General features: G+C 40.9%; 1 protein-coding gene across 2 annotated transcripts; it reads left to right on the forward strand.

The window, feature by feature from the left end:
* Positions 1-1,686: 1,686 nt before the first annotated feature.
* agmat (agmatine ureohydrolase (agmatinase)) lies at positions 1,687-16,816 on the forward strand. Of its 2 annotated transcripts, none has more exons than XM_061735198.1 (8): positions 1,687-1,954; positions 4,976-5,178; positions 5,371-5,419; positions 9,132-9,327; positions 10,733-10,912; positions 14,298-14,382; positions 14,475-14,552; positions 16,698-16,816. In XM_061735198.1, the coding sequence occupies exons 1-7, from the start codon at positions 1,692-1,694 to the stop codon at positions 14,546-14,548; spliced, it is 1,050 nt and encodes a 349-aa protein (XP_061591182.1). In that variant the 5' UTR covers positions 1,687-1,691; the 3' UTR covers positions 14,549-14,552; positions 16,698-16,816. The 2 variants fall into 2 exon arrangements, with proteins under 2 accessions (XP_061591182.1, XP_061591183.1); XM_061735199.1 differs by having other exon boundaries at positions 10,751-10,912.
* The last annotated feature ends 5,941 nt before the right edge of the window (positions 16,817-22,757 follow it).

Raw genomic sequence — 22,757 nt, forward strand, 5'->3', positions numbered from 1 at the left:
AGGAGTCTACAGAGTTACAAGAGTACCACTTCCTTTCCATTTTACGCACGTTTTGTTTCAACATGCAGATATCTGAATTATACCAGGGAGTTAAGCTCCTGTGGCTAGAAACCCTCCTTTTCAAAGGAGCTTCATCTAAAGCTGAGTGCAACAAATCAGCAGTGTTACTAGCAAGGAAATCAACATCTGCAGACGTAGAACCCAGGTCACTGGCCTCTACTACTTCATTATTTTCCACTGTCGAAAGATGAGCAATAGCCTCCCTAAATTTAGCAATTTCAATACCTTGAAAAAAGTTGGAAAAACAGCCCAAATTAGATCAACCTGCCCAATGTCATCTTTTTCCAGCCCAATGTGTTACAGGAAATTTTTTATGACAGAGGGGGGAGGTATAATTTAAGGGGTACTCTACATTTTAGGACTCACAGAACATGAACAACAATGAAAAGATTTTCTATATCAGTCAGTGGAGTTAAGCTATGGCACAGAATGGATTCAGAATTAAAAACATGTCCAAACATTAACCAGTTTAAAAACAAATATAAAAACATGTTTTTCACAAGGTACAAAGAGGAAGGGGTTTATCTGCCTTTAGGGGCCTGATATAACACTATTGGGTGAAGGGGTGGATTGTTAATATTTATGTACAGAAATGGGCAGCTATGTATGTGTGTATGTATGTGTACATGTATGTATGTATGTATGTATGTATGTATGTATGTATGTATGTATGTATGTATGTATGTATGTATGTATGTATGTATGTATGTATGTATGTATGTATGTATGTATGTATGTATGTATGTATGTATGTATGTATATATGTATGTATGTATGTATGTATGTATGTATGTATATATGTGTGTATGTGTTTGAATATGTATGTGTATATGTGTGTATGTAGATATATATATAGATATAGAGCAGATGGAGTTAATATACAGATAGTATGGTGTAAATAAGTATATTTGTATAAATATTTATATGGGCATGTGTGTACAAATATATATAAATATTCAACTATGTGTATGTATGTATAGGTATGTGTGTGAGTACATTGTGTATAATTATAGTATAGTTAGTTATTATAAATACTTGTTAATAAATGATTAGTGAATGGGGGTAGGATTAAATAAATGTACACTTCTTCCTACTCCTTTTTGCACATGTAAATTAAGATATTAAGTGTTAAAAGATGACATTCTTTGTTTGTTTGTTTTTTGTTTTGTTTTCTTATTTTCTCTTTTAATTGTTGTCTTTTTATATGTACAAAATAAATCAAATCAATCAATCAATCAAAGAAGCCCAAGTGGGCGGAAACCAGCCTAACCTGGCAACACTGCGTCCCACCCGGTCCCACCTGCTCGCATCGCGTTGCCTTCACTGCTCACAACCACGTCGTAATTTTTAAACCATAGCCGTGAACCATAAAGAAAAGAAAAAAAATTAAATAAAATCTCTCTATCAGATGCTTTGAGCTGTACTGTATAATTCAAGTAAAATGCTAAATGGTGCATTCAACATATCAGCGTATGTAGGGGCATTTAAATAAGTAGCTACTGTGGACAAGACTAGTAGACGTTCTAATATGAAGCACAAAAGTACGAGCTGGTTAGAAAACTCAAAGGCAGCAGGGCAGAGGTTCATTCCGCTGCTGGTTCAACTCCATTATTCCAGTCAGGTGGGTGAACATGATGGTTCACCTGTGGAGGGGGCTGAACCTCCGTGTGGCGGCAGCGCGGCTCTGCGGGGTGAGAGGGGCCCCGCACCGGACCCCGCACAGGCAGGGCTCGGGGAAACGCTACAACGTCCCGCCCAGCGCCGAGTTCGTGGCCCGGGTGTCGGGGATCCCCACCATGGCCAAGCTGCCGCACCTGGACTCGGCCGCGGGGCTGGACGCCGCCTTCATCGGCGTCCCGGTGGACACCGGCACCTCCAACCGGCCCGGAGCCAGGTGGAAACAGAAACAACAGGCTTTGTATATGCCAGGGCCGGTGTTCTGCCAATTTCTGCTGCTTTGCCAAAAAATGCTCCCTAATGGTTTTCTACCTTTTGTAGAGCTACATTTTTACTGTTTTATTCCCTAAACCACTTCCTTGTCTCTTGCCAGGCCGTTATTGTAAATAAGAATGTTTTTAATGACCTGCCTGGCTAAATAAAGGCTAATGACTGAATGAATATCAAATAAAACGCCAGAATTGTTTTTTTTTTCTCTTTATCGTATAATGTTCACACAAAGTGTAACGCAATTCATGTCATGGGTAGTGTATTTTGAAGGATCAAATACTCAACATCCCATATTATCCATTTTACATCGCGCAAGATATGGACGTGCCAATCAAACTTTGAAAATCCACAAAGTAGCATTTTCTGGCAGGTAGCAAAGATTGGCATAACACCGGTGTTGTGCCAAAAAGTGATTGCCTGCCAGAATCTGATTTCTTCCCTGAAAATGGGTCTTTTTACCTGCCAAAAATTGATTGAAGGCCAAATACAGTAAATGAAAGGTTGTTTCTACCTAAATATGATTTGATCTCATTCTTGAGCTTCATAATATAAACACTAGAGCTCACAGGATTGCTTTTAACTCTTTTAAAGGACCATTACAACACAAAATAGGCATTTTCACCTGCCAAAAATGGATTGAAGGCCAAATACAGTTAATGAATAGTTGTTTCTGCATAAATATGACTTGATCTCATTCTTGAGCCTTATAATCTGAAAATCTGACGTTTTAGCGCTATCGTTACACGGGCTGCTGTGCGCGCTCCTGCGGCCAGAAATCACATTCTGGCAGGCAATCACTTTTTGGCACAACACCGGCACAAGACTCCATGGGGCCCTAAGATAATTGTGATTTAGGGATTCTCTATTACTGCCAATAATAATAGGGTTGCCACCTTTCAGAGATAGAAATAAGGGACGCCCCGATTTCAGCAGCGCAGGCGCCAAAAAAAGGGACATCCATCCCCAAAAACTTCTAAAATGCATAGAAATGTATTTATTTTATATGAAAAAACAAAATGATTTGATATAAAGTTTAAAGTGCTTTAATAGCATTGAACTTGCATGACTGTACAGGCAGCCAACCATATAGAAACTGAAATGCTATGTATGTCCAGGATGTTCTGTATGCAGGTAAATATAAATATAGCTACAGGTGAAGGTCGGAAAATTAGAATATAGTGTAAAATTTAATTTATTTCAATAATTCAACTTAATTTTTTTTTGTGGCTGGTTTTCATAAACTGTGAGCCATAATTATTAAAATTACAACAAATAAAAGGCTTGAAATATCTCACTTTGCATGTAGTGGGAAATAATATATTTAATTAATATATTTGTTTCACCTTAGTTGAATTTACTGAAACCAATGAAGTGACATGACATCAATAAATAACAGAGCGCACCAACACATGTTGCTGTCTTTAATGTATCCTGTCCTTTATTTTGTTCATTGTTATTAGTTTGTTGTTCATGTGTGTGCGTGTGTGACAGATGTGCATCATGGGACAATTGTGAAATACAGAATAAACTGCGTACCAATACGGAACGCAACTTTTAATTCCCAATTACGTAACAATTCTGTATTTCAAGGGACGGGTGGCAAGCCTGAATAATACCCACTTTAAACTTATTTTATGTTCTTCCCTGTCATTACAAATACACTTGTAAACCTAGATGTAAGAACTTGTTGTTGTAGTTAGATTGTAATCCACAGTGATTAAGACCATGGAAGCTACAACAGATTAACAAATTTGCAGAAAAATCTTTCAATATTAATATTGATCAAAGTCAGCAACTGCCCCTACTGGCCACACAGAGAAGCAACAGGTCAAAGGTCAAAGAGCTGCACAGTTGCAGCAGTGTTGTTTCCATCATCCTACTGTCAGCCTGGCAGGTTTTTACCATCTATGGTTTTTAATCTGAAATGGAGCAAATTCAGCTACAAGAGCGGCCTGGGGTTGATTTACACTTAATATTTAAAGGAGCTTGAGGCAGGATTTATGAAAAAAATTTGTATACGTTTTAAGTTTTCTAGGAATAATGTCAGATGAAGCGTTCCAAACCAAAAAGAATGATTCCTCTAGTGTATCTCTCCGTTGCCTTGAACAGGCTGTGTGCTGCAAAATGTGCTGCAATTGTGGGCCCGAATTTCCCGCGCTGTCCTGCGGATGTGACGTCACATGACGCTGCATGTGCGTTCTCCCTGTTCTCCCGTGCCGGCTTCACTGTTGGCTGCAGTACCCCCAACGGCCGTCGTGGTGAATGGTGGCGCTAGAGAGTCTCATTTCTTAAAAGGGGCCTCATGCTCCTTTAAAGTGATATAGTACTAAGTGTGATACTGAGTGTCATCTACAGTGTAGGCCTACTAAAAGAAACAAAATAATCAAATAGATAATTTATAAACCATTTACTGTAAAAACGTTATCTACTTTATTTTTGGTTTTAAATAAACTGCAACAGCAATGTGCAACAACAATTTGAAGTGGAACAACAACAATTAAGTGCAACAAATAATTAAATATAATTAAAATCACTCAACTTAACACCTCGTGAATATGTTCTCCATATAAGAATACATTCAAATGTACAAAAATAGACATTATTAAATAGAATAAACAAATAAAGTCAGTTTTTGCAACATGGTTGGCGTTCACCTGGTTGTACGGGTGAATAAACACATTTGGAGCTTTGGAGCCGAGAGCCAGTAGTCAATATGCCAGCAGTATCTACTCTAGTCTGGTAACAGAATATTGTTTATGTAATAATATTAATTATTGTGTTCTTGTACAATAACATACCTTTGATAATGTATGATTCATCATCACTCACACATAAAAAAATAATTTTATTTTTTATTTTTGTAACTCTTGGGGGCCCCCTAGTGGTCACGGAGCCGCTTAGTTCACTTATGCCTTTGGCCGGCTCTGGCTGCAGCCCAGATCTTGACTCCACCTCTCCTCCACCACAGGTTCGGTCCCCGGCAGATCAGGGTGGAGTCGGCCCTGCTCAGAGCCTACAACAGCGGCACCAGGGCCGCGCCGTTCGAGTCCCTGGTGGTTGCCGATATCGGAGATGTAAACGTGAACCTGTACGACCTGAAAGACACCTGCACACGCATCAGGGAGACTTACAGGAAAGTCCTGGCTGCTGGCTGCATCCCCCTGACCATGGGTGAGACGCCGGGAGGCACCGCCCTCAATGTGCTCACACTCCATTTGTCCACTTACATCCACAGTCAAAGATACATTAGTAAATGATTAAGCTGAAACATTTGTATAATGATTAGCCGTTACAGTGGACCTGTAAAACTGTGGACCATGATCTGTCAAAGTTCACATGTTAAGAAAATGTTGGTGTCTGCAGGTGGTGATCATACAATTGCATACCCAATACTGCAAGCTGTGGGTGAGAAGTAAGTAGCCTATGCTTCTTTGCAAGAAGCTTTAGGCAAAATTAAAGGTGTATCAATCATTTATTATCCTTTAAGTGAAAATAAATAAATCAAGCCTGACACACAGTCCCTCTCTTCTCTAGGAATAACTGCATTTGTCAAAATGTTGGATTGATGTGTAAAATGAAAACCAAACACATTTATGTTCCCCTGCTGCTTTGTAGGTTGCGTAGTTTAAATTTAACAGAGAGAGTGACTGAATATCAACCACATAATCCAAAAAAAAATACATAATATAAAGTTGTAAATCAATTTGCATTTGGTTCATGGGAAGAAGAATTTGATCCCCGCGCAACCAGCAAAAATTCTGTCTCACTGCACTTATTAGGCACATAGTCTCCTCACCTTAAGAAGGTGTTCATGCCCCCCCCCCCCCCCCCCCCCCCCCCCTGCATTGGCAGGGTTTAATGGGCTGAAACTTGCTGGACAATTGTAGGGCCTTGTTTATTGTGATTTCTGTGTCTGTGAGGTTGTCCTGCTCAAGAAAAGCACACGTACCATGTTTGCCAGTGAACATCTAAATGATTCAGAGAAGACTTTGGAGATCATGATTTAGCCAGATTAGCCAGATTAGACCAAAACGGAGCTCTGTGGCATAACCTTAACCCTGACTCTGTGTTTGGAGGGAGAGAAATGTTCACTATGGCCCCACGAACACGTTCCCCACCATTCAAGAACCAAGAACAGATGTGGAAAATGATACTTTGGCGCTATTTGTCTGCTAAGGGCACAAGGAGATTTCACTGCATCGAGGTGGAGATTGGTGGAACTAGTTACCGTAAAACTTTGGACGAGACCCTCCTTTCCTCAAGGAGTACTCTGAACATAGAACATGACAGTGAACCAAAACATTCAGGCCATGCAACAAAAGAGTGGCTCAAGAAGTCTGCAGACTAATCCCTTCAATTTTCATTTCAATTCCATTTTATTTATATAGCGTCTATTACAGGGGTCGAGAACCCAAAATGTTTTAGATCCATATTGGCCAAAAACACAAAAAACAAATATGTCTGGAGCCGCAAAAAATTAAAAGTCTTGTATAAGCCTTAGAATGAAGGCAAAGGGTGAAAGGCGAAATGTCGAAAAAAAAGTCGAAATGCCGAGAAAAAAGTTAAAAAAAATTCGAGAAAAAAGTCGCAATGCCGAGATTAAAAAAGGAAAAGAAAGAAAAAAAGGGAAAAAAAGAAAAAGGATGAAAAAAAGGAAAATGAGAAGAAAAAAAGAAAAAAAAAGGTCAAACATTTTTGAAAAAGCTCCAGGGATCCACTAGGGCGGCGCTAAAGAGCCGTATGCGGCTCTAGAGCCGCAGGTTGCCGATCCCCGGTCTAATACAACAGAAGTTGTCTCTAGGATCCTTCCACAGACCCAGAATATGACCCCCGAGCAATTATTACATAAACAATGGCAAGGTCAGATGGTAAAAACTCCCCTAGTGGGAGAAAAACCCTAAGCCAAACAGTGGCAAGAAAAACTCCCCTTTAGGAGGGAAGAAACCTGGACCAGGACCTGGACCAGGACCTGGATCAGGGGGGAACCTCCTGCTGGAGGCCAGACCGGGCAGAGCAGGAAAAGAGAGAACAGACAGAGAGAATGAATAACAGTGAAAGGAGAGACACAGACACAATGGCTAACTGGTGCAGTTAGTCATTGAGTTGTCAATTCTGAAAACTTTAAGAATTTGGAGAGGATTTGTAAAGAAGAGTGCACCAAAGTCCCCTAGGAGCTGTATGCAAAAAACATCCGACCTCTGTTTCTCCATCATGTACTAAATCCTATTTTTCTTGGGGCTCAAATACCACTGTTAACACACTTGACGGTAAGAACTGGGGAGGCCAAATACTGCAGTTGTGTGTGTAATCCTATCCAGCATTGCCTGCTAAATGATTTTAAGTGCTGAACAATTCACTTTGGGCCTTGTTTATTGTGATTTCAGCGGCTGATTAATCTCAGTGGTAAGCACTGAATGTGATATTGTCTTGCTGAAAAAAGCAAAACCTTCCCTAAAATAGTTGTCATCTTCAAGATAGCATCTTGCTCTAGTGTTGACTTTTACATACGTGCGTGTTCACCAGTGGATCTTTATACTATTATAGGCTTTTGGATTGTGCATGGATAAAATGATGGATGGCTGCTTTTCTCTTTAACTTCACTGATGCGTTCAGTACGTCCAGAGAGAATTTCATGCCTGTCAATGTTAAATGAGCTCAGACCCAGGGGGAGTCAAATTTCTGGATTTTGTACATTCAGTCAAACTTTTAGACCCAGCTTTTTCTGTTCTGACTAGTTTTTAAATTGAAGACTGTCTACGATGAACTGATCCCCATTTACATGAAACATTTAAAGCAGAACTGTGAAAAATGAAGCAGCAGAAAAAACTGGTTCTCTCCTTAGCTTGATCAACATTAAACAAGGTAGTATGACTTATTTTGAGAGACTTAAAGAAACTTCCCGCAGAACCACTAAATGCTGTGCAACTGCGTCTAGCTTCCTCAGCAGCAGGTGTAACGATACTGGATACTGTCAGTCCCTCTTAGGGGTGTAACGATACACTAATCTCACGATACGGTACGATACATGATATTGAGGTCACGATAAGGATACGATATTATAGCAGTATTTTTTTAACAACCTTGAATGAGGAACATATGACTGGAAAAAAATGTCTTTTATTTGAAAGACACAAAATACAAAACAATACTGTGCGTTTGCCCTATTGTTACAGTTTGTAATGTTTTATAACTGTTTCAGTTTTAAAGAGAAAGCCAGGCCAACCATTTTCCACAAACTGAACTAAAAGTAAATGTCAGGTTTGCATTATGATCTTCAGTTTCATACAAGTAAAAATATTTTGCCACAAACTGAATAGTTTCTCTCATGTATGATTTGACTTTTTTCTTTTCCAGAAATGTAACAACTAAAATTAAATAAATAAATAAAAGTAAATAAATACATACCATTTTACATCATAACACAGATTGATTCATGCTCACCTTATAAGTGTAAGAGGAGATTTATTTTTGTTAAGAAGGTTATTTAGGTAATTCAGGGTTGATTATTTTATAAATATATTCTTTATATTCTGATGTAAATCAGGGACTATAATGACACTAGTCAGTTTATCTGTAGTGATTAGTCTGTTTTAGATTGGGCGGAGTGATACGCCACAGTACGGCACTAGGTGCTGTGTTGATGTTCTAAAATCCTACACTGTTGAGGGACATTAAAGTACACTGGAACTCAGCAGAAGTTTCCCCGTGTTTATCCTACTCACCACCCCAAAAAGGTTTAATTTAATAAGGTAAGGCTTAACTCTACACCAGTCTTACATAAGTAAAAGTTCAGAGCTCAAAACCCTGCAAGAGTCCCGTGATCGGGACCAAAACGGTACTAGTTTCTTCTGAGCGGAGGAAGATTTTGGTCCGTGGGTCGAAGCGCGGTCGTTACTATTCAACACAATAGATTAATATTAATAACCCAATATCAGATACAGTTTGTCACCTCCACGACACGTATCGTGACGTTTTTGTATCGTGAAATTTCGTGGCACGATATATTGTTCCCCCCCTCCCTCTACATATTCATGTCAGCACATGTCCACGACAAACATGACATCTGAGTGATTTGGTACACTGTCCTTCTGCCACATTCAGCTCACTGTGTTATAATGTGTCAGGCACGGCCCGGTGGGTCTGATCCATGTGGACGCGCACGCAGACACCAGCGACGTGGTGCTGGGGGAGAAGATCGGCCACGGGACTCCGTTCAGACGCTGCGTGGAGGAGGGGCTTCTGGACTGCAAGAGGGTCGTTCAGATCGGCCTCCGTGGTTCGGGTTACTCTGCAGATGCATACGAATGGAGCCGAGCACAGGTACCACAATACTCCGGACAAGAGAGAGACTGGAAAATACATTGGCAGGACAATTTGTAGAACCTGGCAATATGTCAATATGATATTACTTATACCCAGGTCTGTGTGAATACTGGATTCTGATTGGCTGGCAGGTGTCCATTAAAAGTGACAACCTACACCTAGAAAACAAGTTTGGTCAAATTGCCTGATATCTTTTTTTTTTTTTATCTTTTTTTATTGAATTTTTGGCACGACAAACATTAACAGCATGAATGCACATATTAATTATAATGCTTAAGTAAAGGATATTAACAAAAACAGTCCTAAAAATAAATGAAACGCACACAAAAAAACAACGCAACAATACACCTTGACTAAATTACCTACAGTTGGACCAGATAATACAACAGAATCCTCCTAACCAGACTATTCGCCATATAGATGCACATCATGTTACTTACTAGACTGTTTAATCTTCACATCCATCCAGCAGAGTGAAAACAAGTAAAACATACATACATACATAAACATACATATGTAAAGAAAAAATAAAAAAATAATAAAAAATACCCGCTCACAACTAGGAGAAATAACATCACTACGGAACCGCAGGGAGATCAAGTTTCTTAATATACGAGAATAAAGGGGCCCATGTAGTGTAGAATTTGTCTGTGCACCCATTCAATATGAATCTTATTTTTTCCAGTTTTACACAGTATGAAATAGATTTGATCCAAGAGACATGAGTAGGAGCTGCAGAAGATTTCCATATAAGTAAAATGAAACGAAATTGCCTGATATCTTTAATATCATTGCGCTGGATCAACTGCCAGGTGGTAACCATGGCAACGGAGATTCAGAGAAGAAGAGCCGGCTACCGCAGGACGGAGACATTCGTGATTTTGTCATTTCTTTTAATTTATTTGGTGAATTTAACAATTTTGATGACTGGGATGCAGAAGAGGAGAGAAAAGAGAATAGCTGAGCGGAGCTGAGCGGACTAGCATATCTCCTGTTGCTAAGTCGTTTCTCAGGTCTGTCCTAGTTCCTGGAGAATCACACTGTGTCCATTAAGGACCTTATGGGACGGTAGTGATTGTTCCAGGTTTTAGTCAGACCCTCAGTTGTGACCAAGGAAACTGAGTTATAACTTTGTAACTTACCAGGTTCCAACGGCTGCAGACGAGAGATTAAATAGTCGCTCAGCCGCTCAGCTGTGGTTGTTATAAAACTAATGATTTACACTGAAAACACATTAAAGCATGAATAACTGATTTAATATTTATGTTTTTTGGTAAGTTACCTTGGTATAAGCGGGATAATGCCCTTCGAGGTGAACATTACTTAGTCATTGATCCAGCCAATGTTAGTCTTTGCATTTTGTACCCTTTCAAGTAGAATTTTTTATTTTTTTTTTGGATACGGTTTCCGTGTGGTCCAGGTGGAAGAGTGTTGGTTCAAGTCTCTCGGACCTTTAATGTCTGAGGTCCGGGCTCAGATGGGTGCTGGTCCAGTCTACCTGAGCTTTGATATCGATGCCCTGGACCCGGGCTTCGCCCCTGGAACAGGCACGCCAGAGATAGCGGGACTCACTCCCATTCAGGTAAACATGCTGGGAAAAATCACTCTCATTTCACAAGTTCCTATAAGGAAGGATTCAAATACTTCTGTCAGGTCAGTATTTCCAATAGAAATGGTATTGGAAGAAAACAAATGTAAGTTTTCATAGAAACTCTGCTTCCATATGGCAACAACCACAAGGGAAATGGTTTTAAATAATAGATTTAGCAAAACTCTTGACAGATGTGATATCAGTCATGCAAGGTCACAGAAGCTAGTATTGCCCTTCTAGTAGACGCAGCTTCTTGAAGGCCACTGATCTTTTCACCTACTTAACGTTTTTCACCATTTTTTTGCTAAACCTTTCTGGTATGTACACCCTGTCCAACCTAGAACTTAATTTAGCAATTCCTCTTTCATTTTAAGATTTAATATTTTATCTGGTCTTACTAGGTCAGATAAACAACAACACAAAATGTATTAAACAGTATTATTTATTCAAAGCTGTCAAAGTTAGTTTTTGTTAAATGAATAATGCCATGGTGTAGTATGATGTGCAGTTTTTCTTTTTTAATGTGAGATTGTATTTAATTTAAAGAGTTTTAAGAACGATGTGGCCTTTTGTTTTGTATTTTCTCCAAATGTTAAAGCAGCACTATGTAACTTTTCCACCTTAATCTAATATTTCATCATCATCATTGTGATGGTACATCAACTTCCAACAGGTTTAATGAACCTCTGTCATGGTCTGAGGGGTCTGTATCACCTTCACTGGCACTATGTAACTTTGAGGAGCATGGTAGGAACCCTGCCACACTAAAAAACTACACATTTTTACAGCTTTGACTGCTTTACGGCATACGTCACTTCCCCCTCCTTCCCGATTCGTAGTCCAGACGAAAATGGGCGGGGCGTGGAGCTCAGAGCTCAGCAGAAGCTGGTAACCCGTTGCTGCAGCAGCTCCACACAACAGATGTGGGTAAAAGATCGCTAATGGTTTAACTTTTCACCGCTTTCCTGCTCGGAGGCAGAACCACGGAGACCAAGTATCTGATATAACAGAGTAAAAGAGTAAAAGAGTCGTCGGCTCGCTTGGATCGCGGCTGTAACGACCAAACAACCTTCCACAGTATCAGAAACAAACACTCACACAGACCGGGGTCGGATCAAAACACGGGTTTTATTCCCCACTTCTCCAGCTAAACGCAGTTGCTGGCCAGCTCTCTGCGGTGCAATTAACCCCAATCTTCAGATAAAACTAGTTAGTTGAGGAAAAGATATTAACTCTATTTGTAGCTGCAGAGGAAAAAAATAATCTCACGAGGAAAACAAGAATATTGCTCACGCCTCGGAGCCTCTTCAGCATAATATAGCAGTCAAAAAAAAAGAAAAGAGAAGTAAGAGTATTACAAAACATGTACTGTATGTTGTACTATTATACAAATGTATTGAAACACATGGCGAGTCAAACATTTACCAAAGCAGCTGCCAAACACTCCTAAACAAGGTAGTAAGACGTGGGTTGTGCAGAACTGCGGCAGTAAATCCTTCTAAAGAGTGGCGCTCCGACGAGGAGCTCCACTCTTTAGTAGGGATTTCATATGGATCCAGACCGTTAATAATCATTATTTTCTCCATATACCGCTCCCTGGCTTCCTTGTTTAAGGTATCCCGGTAAATTCCAGTTCCTTTCCAGCAGTTTAACATCTTTTTTTTTGCGTTCCGTCTGTTCACTTGGTAAAACAGAAAAGTAGTTTTGAAAGTCCTCCCGTCTTATTTCATTCACTATCAAAACAAATGCACGCGACGGGACAGGATCTTTCCGGCAGTACGCGCTGGTGCTCATGGGAAATGTAGTGTTCTTTCTGGTAAAGCACTACCGCTTTTGTCCAAAGGTGCCGCCAAACTCAACAAAGACTGAAAGTTACATTGTGCTGCTTTAAAGGGAAAGTTTGTTTTTTTACAACCTGGACCTTATTTCTGGCATTTTTTATGGTCGTATACTCACCCAGAGGTGTTTGGTGTCATTTGGAGTCCTTCGGAAGATATTAGGAGTTTTTTGCGAGCCGCTTCTCCATATAACGGTAGTGAACGGGGCACAGCGGGACACAGACGATGCAGCGTCTAAATAACACATGATTGCCGCAAAACTCTTCATTTCTTTTATGAATCACTAGATCTGCTTCCAGGACCTGTTGTAACATTGCGGGGTTGTCTGTGTAATAAATAAATCCGTTTGTAAACAAGACCTCTGAACTCATGACGTCATCTCTGTGCGCGCACTCTGTCCTCCGTTCAGTGAGCTCTTGAGCCGTTTACTCTGGCTCAAAACGGTAAGGACGTCCATCATATTCAAAGTCGTCGTCCACAACCTCAGAATTTGACAAATATTCAGACATGTTTCAAATAACTAACAGTAAACTAACAGTAGTGAACTCCAGCTGTACACAGAGCTGTGTCTGGGACGCGCACACAGAGATGACGTCATGCAGGTCAGAGGTCTAGTTTACAAACGGATTTATTTGTTACACACAGCCCCGGATGTAGACAACAGGTCCTGGAAGCAGATCTAGTGATTCATAAAAGAAATGAAGAGTTTCGCGGCAATCATGTGTTATTTAGACGCTGCATCGTCTGTGTCCGGCGGTGCCCTATGCGCTACCGTTATATGGAGAAGCGTCTCGCAAAAAACTCCTAATATCTTCCGAAGGACTCCAAATGACACCAAACACCTCTGGGTGAGTATACGACCATAAGAAATGCCAGAAATAAGGTCCAGGTTATAAAAAACCGAACTTTCCCTTTAAAGTGTAGAATTTTAAAAGGGTTTTTTTTTTCCTCCCCACATGATTTTACACCAACTGCTGCTGAGTTACCTGCAGAACCTTTGATTAGTTCATGATTTCAGGACCTGGATTCTACGAATTAGAAAGTCTCAAATACATTGCTAATTGTTTAAAATATGGTCCACTTGCAGATTATTTTCCCAACAGATTTCTAGTAATCTGAAGAGGTTTTTAACCTCTTGCCAGGCTGGTAGGCATTCCTATGCCATACAACCTTTTTTAAAGGCCTTAAATAGCTTCTTTTAGCATGATTTCACAAGACAGAGCAGCAGAAACGGCAGACTCAAGTGCTCCAAATGTGTCTTAAGGAGCTTTTGATCACTGATCCCGAATCTGGAACTCCTTATTTTAATTTCATTGATGGGAAAATGTGATATTGTTAGGGAGTATACTTATGTTTTTTTTGTTAAATTAGAATTATTAATACTAATACATGTTGCTAATGCATATTATTTGATAAAAAGTCAGGAGATAAATGTACTAAGTTTTAGAGCCATTGAGCCAGAGTTTAGCGAATTGAAGTTTTCTTGACTTGTTTTCTATCAACATGAATGATTTTTGTTTCCTGTGGCTTGGATTCAGGGAGTTGAGATCATACGAGGCTGCCGTGGGTTGAACCTGGTCGGGTGTGATCTAGTGGAGGTGTCCCCCCCCTACGACACCACAGGTATTCTGCACATTTCTGTCCATGTTTGCCTGATTTTATGGTTTTACGTATTTTATTTTTCCCAATTTGACTTGTTTTCCTCGCTTCAACAGGAAACACGGCATTGACTGGAGCCAACCTCCTCTTTGAAATGTTATGTGTCCTCCCAAAAGTGAAATACTACTGACATGGTAAAGCGAGTCTTGCTCTGGGACCAGGGGAGCACATCTCCTTCCATCTCATGTCCAACATGTGCTGAGATGACAATAAAAACTCAGTGAATCCTAATGCCGATAAAGAAAGATGACAAAAATTGCATTTTTGTATTTTAATTGGTGAACTTGAAACATTTAAGAACAATCTACAATCATGGATAGATGCAACATTAAGTCAAATGTTTTTGTCACATCACAACTGCAGGTATCAGCTTAACACAAAAAGCTACAAAACTGCAAATACAGTAGATGGAATAAAATCATATTTTATTTCTGCTGCTTGCACTGAATCTGACGCCTCTTTTAGCTTTGTAATTGGAACTGCTTTTCCCTTTTCCAACCACACGTCTTGCAATATACAGTCCTTTTTTTAATAAAACTGCTCATCAGTCATTCTTGACAGCAGACTGGACCGGAGACACATTACTGAAGCTGTGTATAAGAAAACACAGAGCAGACTTTGCTGCTAAAGGAAGCTAAGGTCCTCCAGCATTTGAAGGAAGATGTTGTATGTCTTCTATAAGTCTGTTGTGGAGAGTGCAATCACATCTGCAGTCATCTGTTGGGGCAGCAGCAGCAGAGCCAGGGATTTGAGACTGAACAAGGCAAGTTTATTTGTACAGCACAATTCAACGCAAGGTAATTCAAAGTGCTTTACATCAACATTAAAAGCGTCAAGAAACACTTAAAACATAAATAACAAATAAAATGATAAGAAAAGAGGTAAAATAATAGAAAGCACAAGTTGTTAAACAGTAAGGGCAGTAGAGTCCTGCAAGGACATCTCATTCTTACAATGGCAAGAATTATGTTTCTATACGGTCAAAACTTACAAAGACCGGGTCAAATACAGTATTACAAAAGTAATCTGTAACAATTCGTACGGTGAATTAAACCAATTTGACAATTCTATGCCATAATACCTGTTTCCAGGTCTTATTTCACACAACTGACAAGAATTACGTTTCTATACGGTCAAAACGTACAAAGACCGGGTCAAATACAGTATTAGAAAGTAATCTGTGCCGATTCGTGCGGTGAATAATAATAATAATAATAATAATCAATTTTATTTATAGACCGCTTTTTAAAGATCTCAAAGACACTTCACAGACATAAAGATAAAACATCGAGAGCAAGAAAATTTAAATTAAAAACTACAGGATAAAACAGAGATAAGAGATAAAAGATAAGATAAAGGATAAGAAACAAATCCCACTATTAAACGGAATCATTTATTCTCTTTTTGTTGACTTTTGTCCACCCTGTTAAGGTTTTATTAAATAAACAAATTATTGTCATAAGTTAGAAAAATATTTAACATGATTTTTTTTTCTTTAATCAACAAATAAGGACCAAATAGTTTTGACTGCACATATTTGCAGTCAGGTTTTAAACAGGAAAGGATGTGCAACTGTTTTAAGGGGAACAGTAATTTATTCATCATTCAAAGACTTTTCCCGTTGTTGTTGTTTGCCCCATTAAACATATTCAATTATTTCTGAGGCATCAACTTTATTTAGTATTTTCTCAAAAGTTTTCCATGTCTGATCATTGTCAGAAGTAGGGCACACATGCAATAATTACTGTACATTCTTCCTTTCACAGCAAGGTGGTGCTGTGAGCATGAAAGAAACATGTGCATATGGATCTTAGGGGGGTGTCAAATCTGATTACACACATTAGGTGGAGGTAGAGTACTATAGAGAGAGTACTATAGTACTCTAGGTGGAGGTAGAGTACTATAGAGAGAGTACTATAGTACTCTAGGTGGAGAGAGAGAGTACTATAGTACTCTAGGTGGAGGTAGAGTACTATAGAGAGAGTACTATAGTACTCTAGGTGGAGGTACAGTACTATAGAGACAGTACTATAGTACTCTAGGTGGAGAGAGAGTACTATAGTACTCTAGGTGGAGGTACAGTACTATAGAGAGAGTACTATAGTACTCTAGGTGGAGGTAACTGGCCATTCTCCTCTGTGGGGACGCGGGGGAGCGGCAGATTCGGGGAAATGTCGCCATCTGCTGGACGAATAATTGCACTGCAACAACAAACGGAGGGGAGGGGAAACACGTTCCAGATAAAACCATAAACCATATTAAATGTGTTTCTCTTTCAGATATGTGGACCCGGAGAACAACTAGATGACGTACCTGCCAAGAATCTGTCCTCTCTGAATAGTAAAGCTGCAAAAATAAATAATATATATAATAAACCAGATCCTGCTTCCACTCATCCAGGGGTCCGTTTCACAAAGCAGGTTTAGTGAAAACTCTGAGTCTGTTAACCCTGAAATGAGGGAAACTCTGAGTTTTCCGTTTCACAAAGGGAGGTAACTCAAACCAGAGAAAGAGGGGTAACTATAGCCTGTTTCACAAAGAGAGGTAACTTAAAGGTATTGTGACATCATTTTTAACATGCTTTTAACACTATTAAAAGTCTTGGCCAATATCCCTCAAATGTGTCTAAAAGGGTGTAACAGGAAAAACTTCACTCCAGTACTCCATGCCTGGCTTTGTTATGACGGTGTTTTTTGCGCAGTGAAAAACGCGTCCTTTTCCCCCTTTCCTGTCAATCATTGCATCATTCTTTTCCTCCGCTTAGTAATATGCTTAAATTCAGCGGGTTGTCTCGTCTGATCTGAGGTCGTAGGCGAAAAAAAAGGAGAGCGCGGGTGGAGAGGAGAGACGTCTCTCTCCCTCCAGCCTGCGGCTCAGTGCTGATGGGCAGGGAGCTGGGTGGAGGGGGCGGTGATTTAGCGGACCGTTATGTAACGGTCCGCCACCCAACCAGATGCGCCGTTTTTGCATAATTATGCGGAAATTCGCAGAAAGCACACAATACACTGAATGTTAAAAGTTCTGTTGAGCTTTGCAGCTTCACCAGCGTTGAACTCGGAGGAAAAACTTGACGGAGGCAAAAACTGTCTTCAGCCGCTCTGGCATATTTATTAAGACACTGTAATAATACAACCTTCTTCTGTCATGAACTCAGAACAACTGCTGCGCAGAACAAGACCGCGTCTTGTCTGTGCGTGACCCACGTGATGACGCAGCATGAGCCCTTGGCCTGTACACTGGCGCCTCACAGTGGTACAAATAAAACACTGCATCTAATACATTTTACCAACTGAGTACACATATAAAAGATGATTCTTAACACCCCCACTTGTACTCAGGTTGCTGAAATCTAAACAAAACAATTTCACACAATAAAAACAAAAACACAAATACAGATATGGACCTTTTCCACTTATTCAAACACCAAACATAATACCTGCAAACTTTTTCAGTTTGAACTTAGTGACAGGTTTGGTCAGGATGTCTCCAGCCATATCTTCAGTAGTGCAATATACCAGAGTTACTTTCCCCTAGTTTACAATGGACCTTACAAAATGGTACTTAATGTCCACATGTTTGCACCTCTGTCTGCTTACAGGGTTTTTGGCTAAGGCGATTGTTCCCTGGTTGTCCTCATACACTACTGTTTGTGTGTATTTGTAGTCATCAATACCTCTCAACAGTTGCTCTAGATATATACACTCTTGCATAGTAGAGGCCAGAGCCATATATTCTGCTTCACAGGTTGAGAGCGCTACTGTTGGCTGTTTCTTTGTTTTCCATGAAACTAAAGAACTGCTCTTATTTAGGCTTACACAGTAGCCTGAGGTGTTGCGTCTGTCAGCGGTGTCCCCAGCCCAGTCAGCATCACTATAGGCTACTAGACCTAAATCCTCACTGTCGTTTCTCCTAAAGCACAACTCCTTGTTTGTAGTGCCTCTGATGTACCTTAATACATGCTTCACAGTCACCCATTGCTCTTCTGTTGGTTCACAAAAATATTGTGACAGCTTGCTCACCACAAAGCTTAAGTCTGGACGTGTGCATGTTGTTAAGTATATAAGGCTGCCTACAGCCTCTCTGTACATTTTAACATCACACATCTTAACAGCATCTTCTGTGTAGTTTAGTTTCTGATCACAGGGAGTTTCTCTGGGTTTACAGTTTTGCATATTAAACCTCTCCAATACCCTGTTGGCATATGTTTCCTGTGACATCTTCACACATCCATCAGACTGAATGAAATCGATACCAAGAAAATGCTTCAGTACGCCTAAATCCTTCATCTTAAATTTTGCTGAAAGCATCTCTTTTACATCTTTCGTGACTTTTTCCTTGCTAGCTGCAATTACCAAGTCATCAACCCATATTAGCAAAATCACTTTCCCATGTGTTGTCTCTTTAGCATAGACACAGTGATCGGCTGGGTTTTGTGTGAAACCATCTTCTGTTAAACAATCATGCAAAATCCTGTTCCAGTTACGACCAGATTGTTTTAAACCGTACAAGGATTTCTTCAGCTTACACACCAGACCTTCCCCTTCTTCATAACCCTCTGGTTGATCTGTGTAGATTTCGTAATCGATGGGAGCGTGTAAGTAAGCCGTTTTAACATCCATCTGGTGGAGTAACAGATTCTCCTGTGCTGCCTTCTGCAGTAATACCCTCACGCTTGTCAGGTTTGCTGTTGGGGAAAAAGTTTCACCATAATCAACTCCCATCTTCTGGCTGTAACCTTTTGCTACATATCTTGCCTTGTACTTGTCTTTACCTTCAATGTCACTCTTCACAGAATAAACCCACTTACCCCCCACTGTTTTCTTGCCCTCTGGCAGCGTAGTCAGGGTAAATGTGTCATTTTCTTTTAATGACTGGATTTCTTCATCCATTGCTTTAACCCACTGTTTTGAGTTAGCTGACTCGATAGCCTCCTTAAATGTATGTGGGATGCCACACACGGCTCTGTAACAGTAATCAACAGTAGTATGAATCTCATCACTATCAATATCAGTTACAAAATCCCTTAAATAACTAGGTTTCTTCCTCTCCCTAGTAGGGTACCTCCCACTGACTGATTCATCACCTGAGACACTCGACTCTTGGTTACTTTCATCGGATGTACCATCTTGTGGATTTTTGTTTCCCACACTTTGCTCTTGAGCATTTCCATTTCTCTCGTAAACCTCTGATGTGACTCTGTCAGTCCTAAGCTGTCTCACTCTGCCATAATCGTCTGGTTCAGTCTCAGCTGTCTGTGTTTGCTTTTCCACATTTACCTTGTTCACGAATTTAACAAGTCTGTGTTTCTGTACCTTCTCGGTGTCAGGATGATAGACCAAATAGGCGGGGCTGTTTTTATCGTAACCGACAAAAAGTCCCTGTTCACATCTGGAATCTAGTTTTCCCTTGTCCTGTTTGTATGTGTAACATACAGAACCAAACTTCTGCATTTTGGACAAATTAGGCTTTTTATCCGTCAGCATCTGGTAAGGTGTCTTCCCCGTTCGCTTATTAAAGCATCTGTTGCGTACTATGGCTGCTGTTTGGACAGCATAGTTCCATAGGCATTTGGGTAGCTGGCTTTCAATTAGCATACATCTGCCCATCTCAAAAAGAGTACGCCAGCCTCTCTCTGCAGTACCGTTTTGGTGAGGTGAGTACGGGGCTGATGTCTCGTGTTTGATACCATTTTTCCTCAACAGGGTCTGGAAATCCCTGCAGGTAAACTCTGTGCCGTTGTCAGACCTGATACATTTTACCTTTCCAAAAGGGGCAGTGTCTGCTAGGAACTTTTCTGTTGCCTGTACCGTATCGCTCTTTTTCTTAAGAAAATACACAAACACAGCGTTTGTATAATCGTCTGTGAAAGACTGCACATATTTGTATCCATCGATAGACTCATTAGCTACTGGACCTGCTAGGTCTGTGTGCACCATCTGTAAAGGAGCCTCTGCTCTTGTATCAGGATCTCTATTTCGGGTTTGTACAAACTTCCCCTGGATACATACTTCACACTCTTGATTTAGCTTATCTGTTTTACCCTTAATCTGCATGCCATCAACCACATTTTGCAATCTTAATACATCCTCATAGTTGCAGTGGCCTAAAATTTCATGCCATGTCTGCATGTCGTGACAGGTGTTACACTTATCACCATCCTCAACCATAGTGTGCAGATAGTACAACTTGTCATGCACATGAATGTTAAACCTGGTACCGTCTTTGTGTGTCAGCACGTCTTGTCCTTGTTTGAAGGTGACCATTGCTCCACATGTGGTGGCTGACTTGCTTTCCGTTGCTCACCCGTACTGTCGATCAGGAACACCTCTGCATTCCCCTTGCTTTGTGCAACGCCTCTGCACCGGGTGCCGTCTGCCAGCTCCACGCAGTGTGTCTCCGACTTGAAGGTTTTGTCAAAGCTCTTAAACTTGGCTATGTCAGTAACAATGTGGGAAGTAGCACCGGTGTCAACCAACAGGCCCTTCTCCCTGATGTGGCGCGCTGGCTGCTGCTGAACCCTGATGTCTGCATCCTTGATCCTGAAGGCGTAATCCGCTGCTGCTCCAGATCCTCTTCTGTACTCATCTGCGACTTTCTTCGCCCCATCATGTTTATCCTTACGTCTGCAAGTGGCGTCATTGTGGGTCTCACTTTTACAATGACTGCACCATGTCTTTCGTCTGCATGCTTTTGCTCTGTGGCCTTTTATGCCACACTTAAAGCATACAAAATCTGCATCTCCATTGTTCCTGTTTGGCGCGCTTGGCCTGGCGGGCCTTTTTCCCGCTCCCGCCGCCGACTGCATCACGTTGTCACTGGACTCTGCCGTGGTTAACTTTTCAGTATCTTCAAAACTACGCAGCTTTGTTTTGAATTGCGCAAAAGTAATGGCATCCTCATTGTGTGCTATATGTATTGCAAATGGTTTAAAACTTTCAGGTAGTCCCTTCAAAACCATAGCAATCAGTAAACCATCTCCCATTGTCTCACCCGCTTTCCGCAGCGCTGTAATGGCGGCCTCCGCCCTGATGACGTAGTCAGTAACCGTTTCACTGCTTTTCTTCTGGAGCGATGTCAGCATGGTATACAGGGTGATGATGCGGGGCTTTCCCTCCCCGGCATAATAGTCCCTTAAAATCCTCAATGCCTTTCTTCCATCGTCGGGTGCATCTCTCATAATTAATGAGAGGCTCTTATCATCCAGAAGTTGGATCAGCTCGGCGTACGCGTCCGCGTTTTTCTCACCGTCTGCTGCCACCGCGGCCGCGCCGACAGGTTCACCCAGGACAGTATTCTTTAGTCCTAATAGGCGCAAATGTCCCAGCACTTTCGTCTCCCACAGTTCATACTTGGTTTCTTCTCCGTCGAACATGAGTCGGGGCTGCCTGCTCGCCCCCCGTGGATCCATGATGCTATCTCTTAGCTGTTAGCACGCTGTCCGTCGCGACTTTCTATCAGCAATAAAACGTCAAAAAAGAACTCTTCCCCGAGTTGCTCCTGGGCCCATAACCTGTTGAGCTTTGCAGCTTCACCAGCGTTGAACTCGGAGAAAAAACTTGACGGAGGCAAAAACTGTCTTCAGCCGCTCTGGCATATTTATTAAGACACTCGTAATAATACAACCTTCTTCTGTCATGAACTCAGAACAACTGCTGCGCAGAACAAGACTGCGTCTTGTCTGTGCGTGACCCACGTGATGACGCAGCATGAGCCCTTGGCCTGTACACTGGCGCCTCACAGTGGTACAAATAAAACACTGCATCTAATACATTTTACCAACTGAGTACACATATAAAAGATGATTCTTAACAAGTTCGTTTTTTTTGGGTGTAATTGATGTCAAGACACCCAACTAAACACAAAAAATCAAGAAAAATGTGTTTTTCATGTCACAATCCCTTTAAGCTCTCGGTCAGTTACCGTAGTAACAGACTCTCTGAACCTAACCTGGTCAGTTACCGTAGTAACAGACTCTCTGAATCTAACCTGGTCAGTTACCGTAGTAACAGACTCTCTGAATCTAACCTGGTCGGGACCAGGTTTATCTCAATGAACCTGGAGTTTCTCTGCGTCTCCGCCTCTTTCAGAGCCGCAAGCACATTTGATTTCCTCATTCATTCAGTCAGCAGGCGAGTTTTGGCGAAGTTCTGCCGTCTGTCATTAAAAACGGAGTCAGTCTATTTTAGAAGTCCATTGTCACGAACACGGCATGTCCTTTTGATGAAGACACAATTGATGAAGGTGCAGAATTAATGCGCAGAGAATTAAATATTCGTCGGGAGATGGTTATCAGACCACGTAATACATGTACATTATACATAGTCTCATTACAGGCAAAG

This window comes from Cololabis saira, chromosome 12, assembly GCF_033807715.1.
Source record: "Cololabis saira isolate AMF1-May2022 chromosome 12, fColSai1.1, whole genome shotgun sequence".
In the NCBI taxonomy this organism is placed as follows: Eukaryota; Metazoa; Chordata; class Actinopteri; order Beloniformes; family Belonidae; genus Cololabis; species Cololabis saira.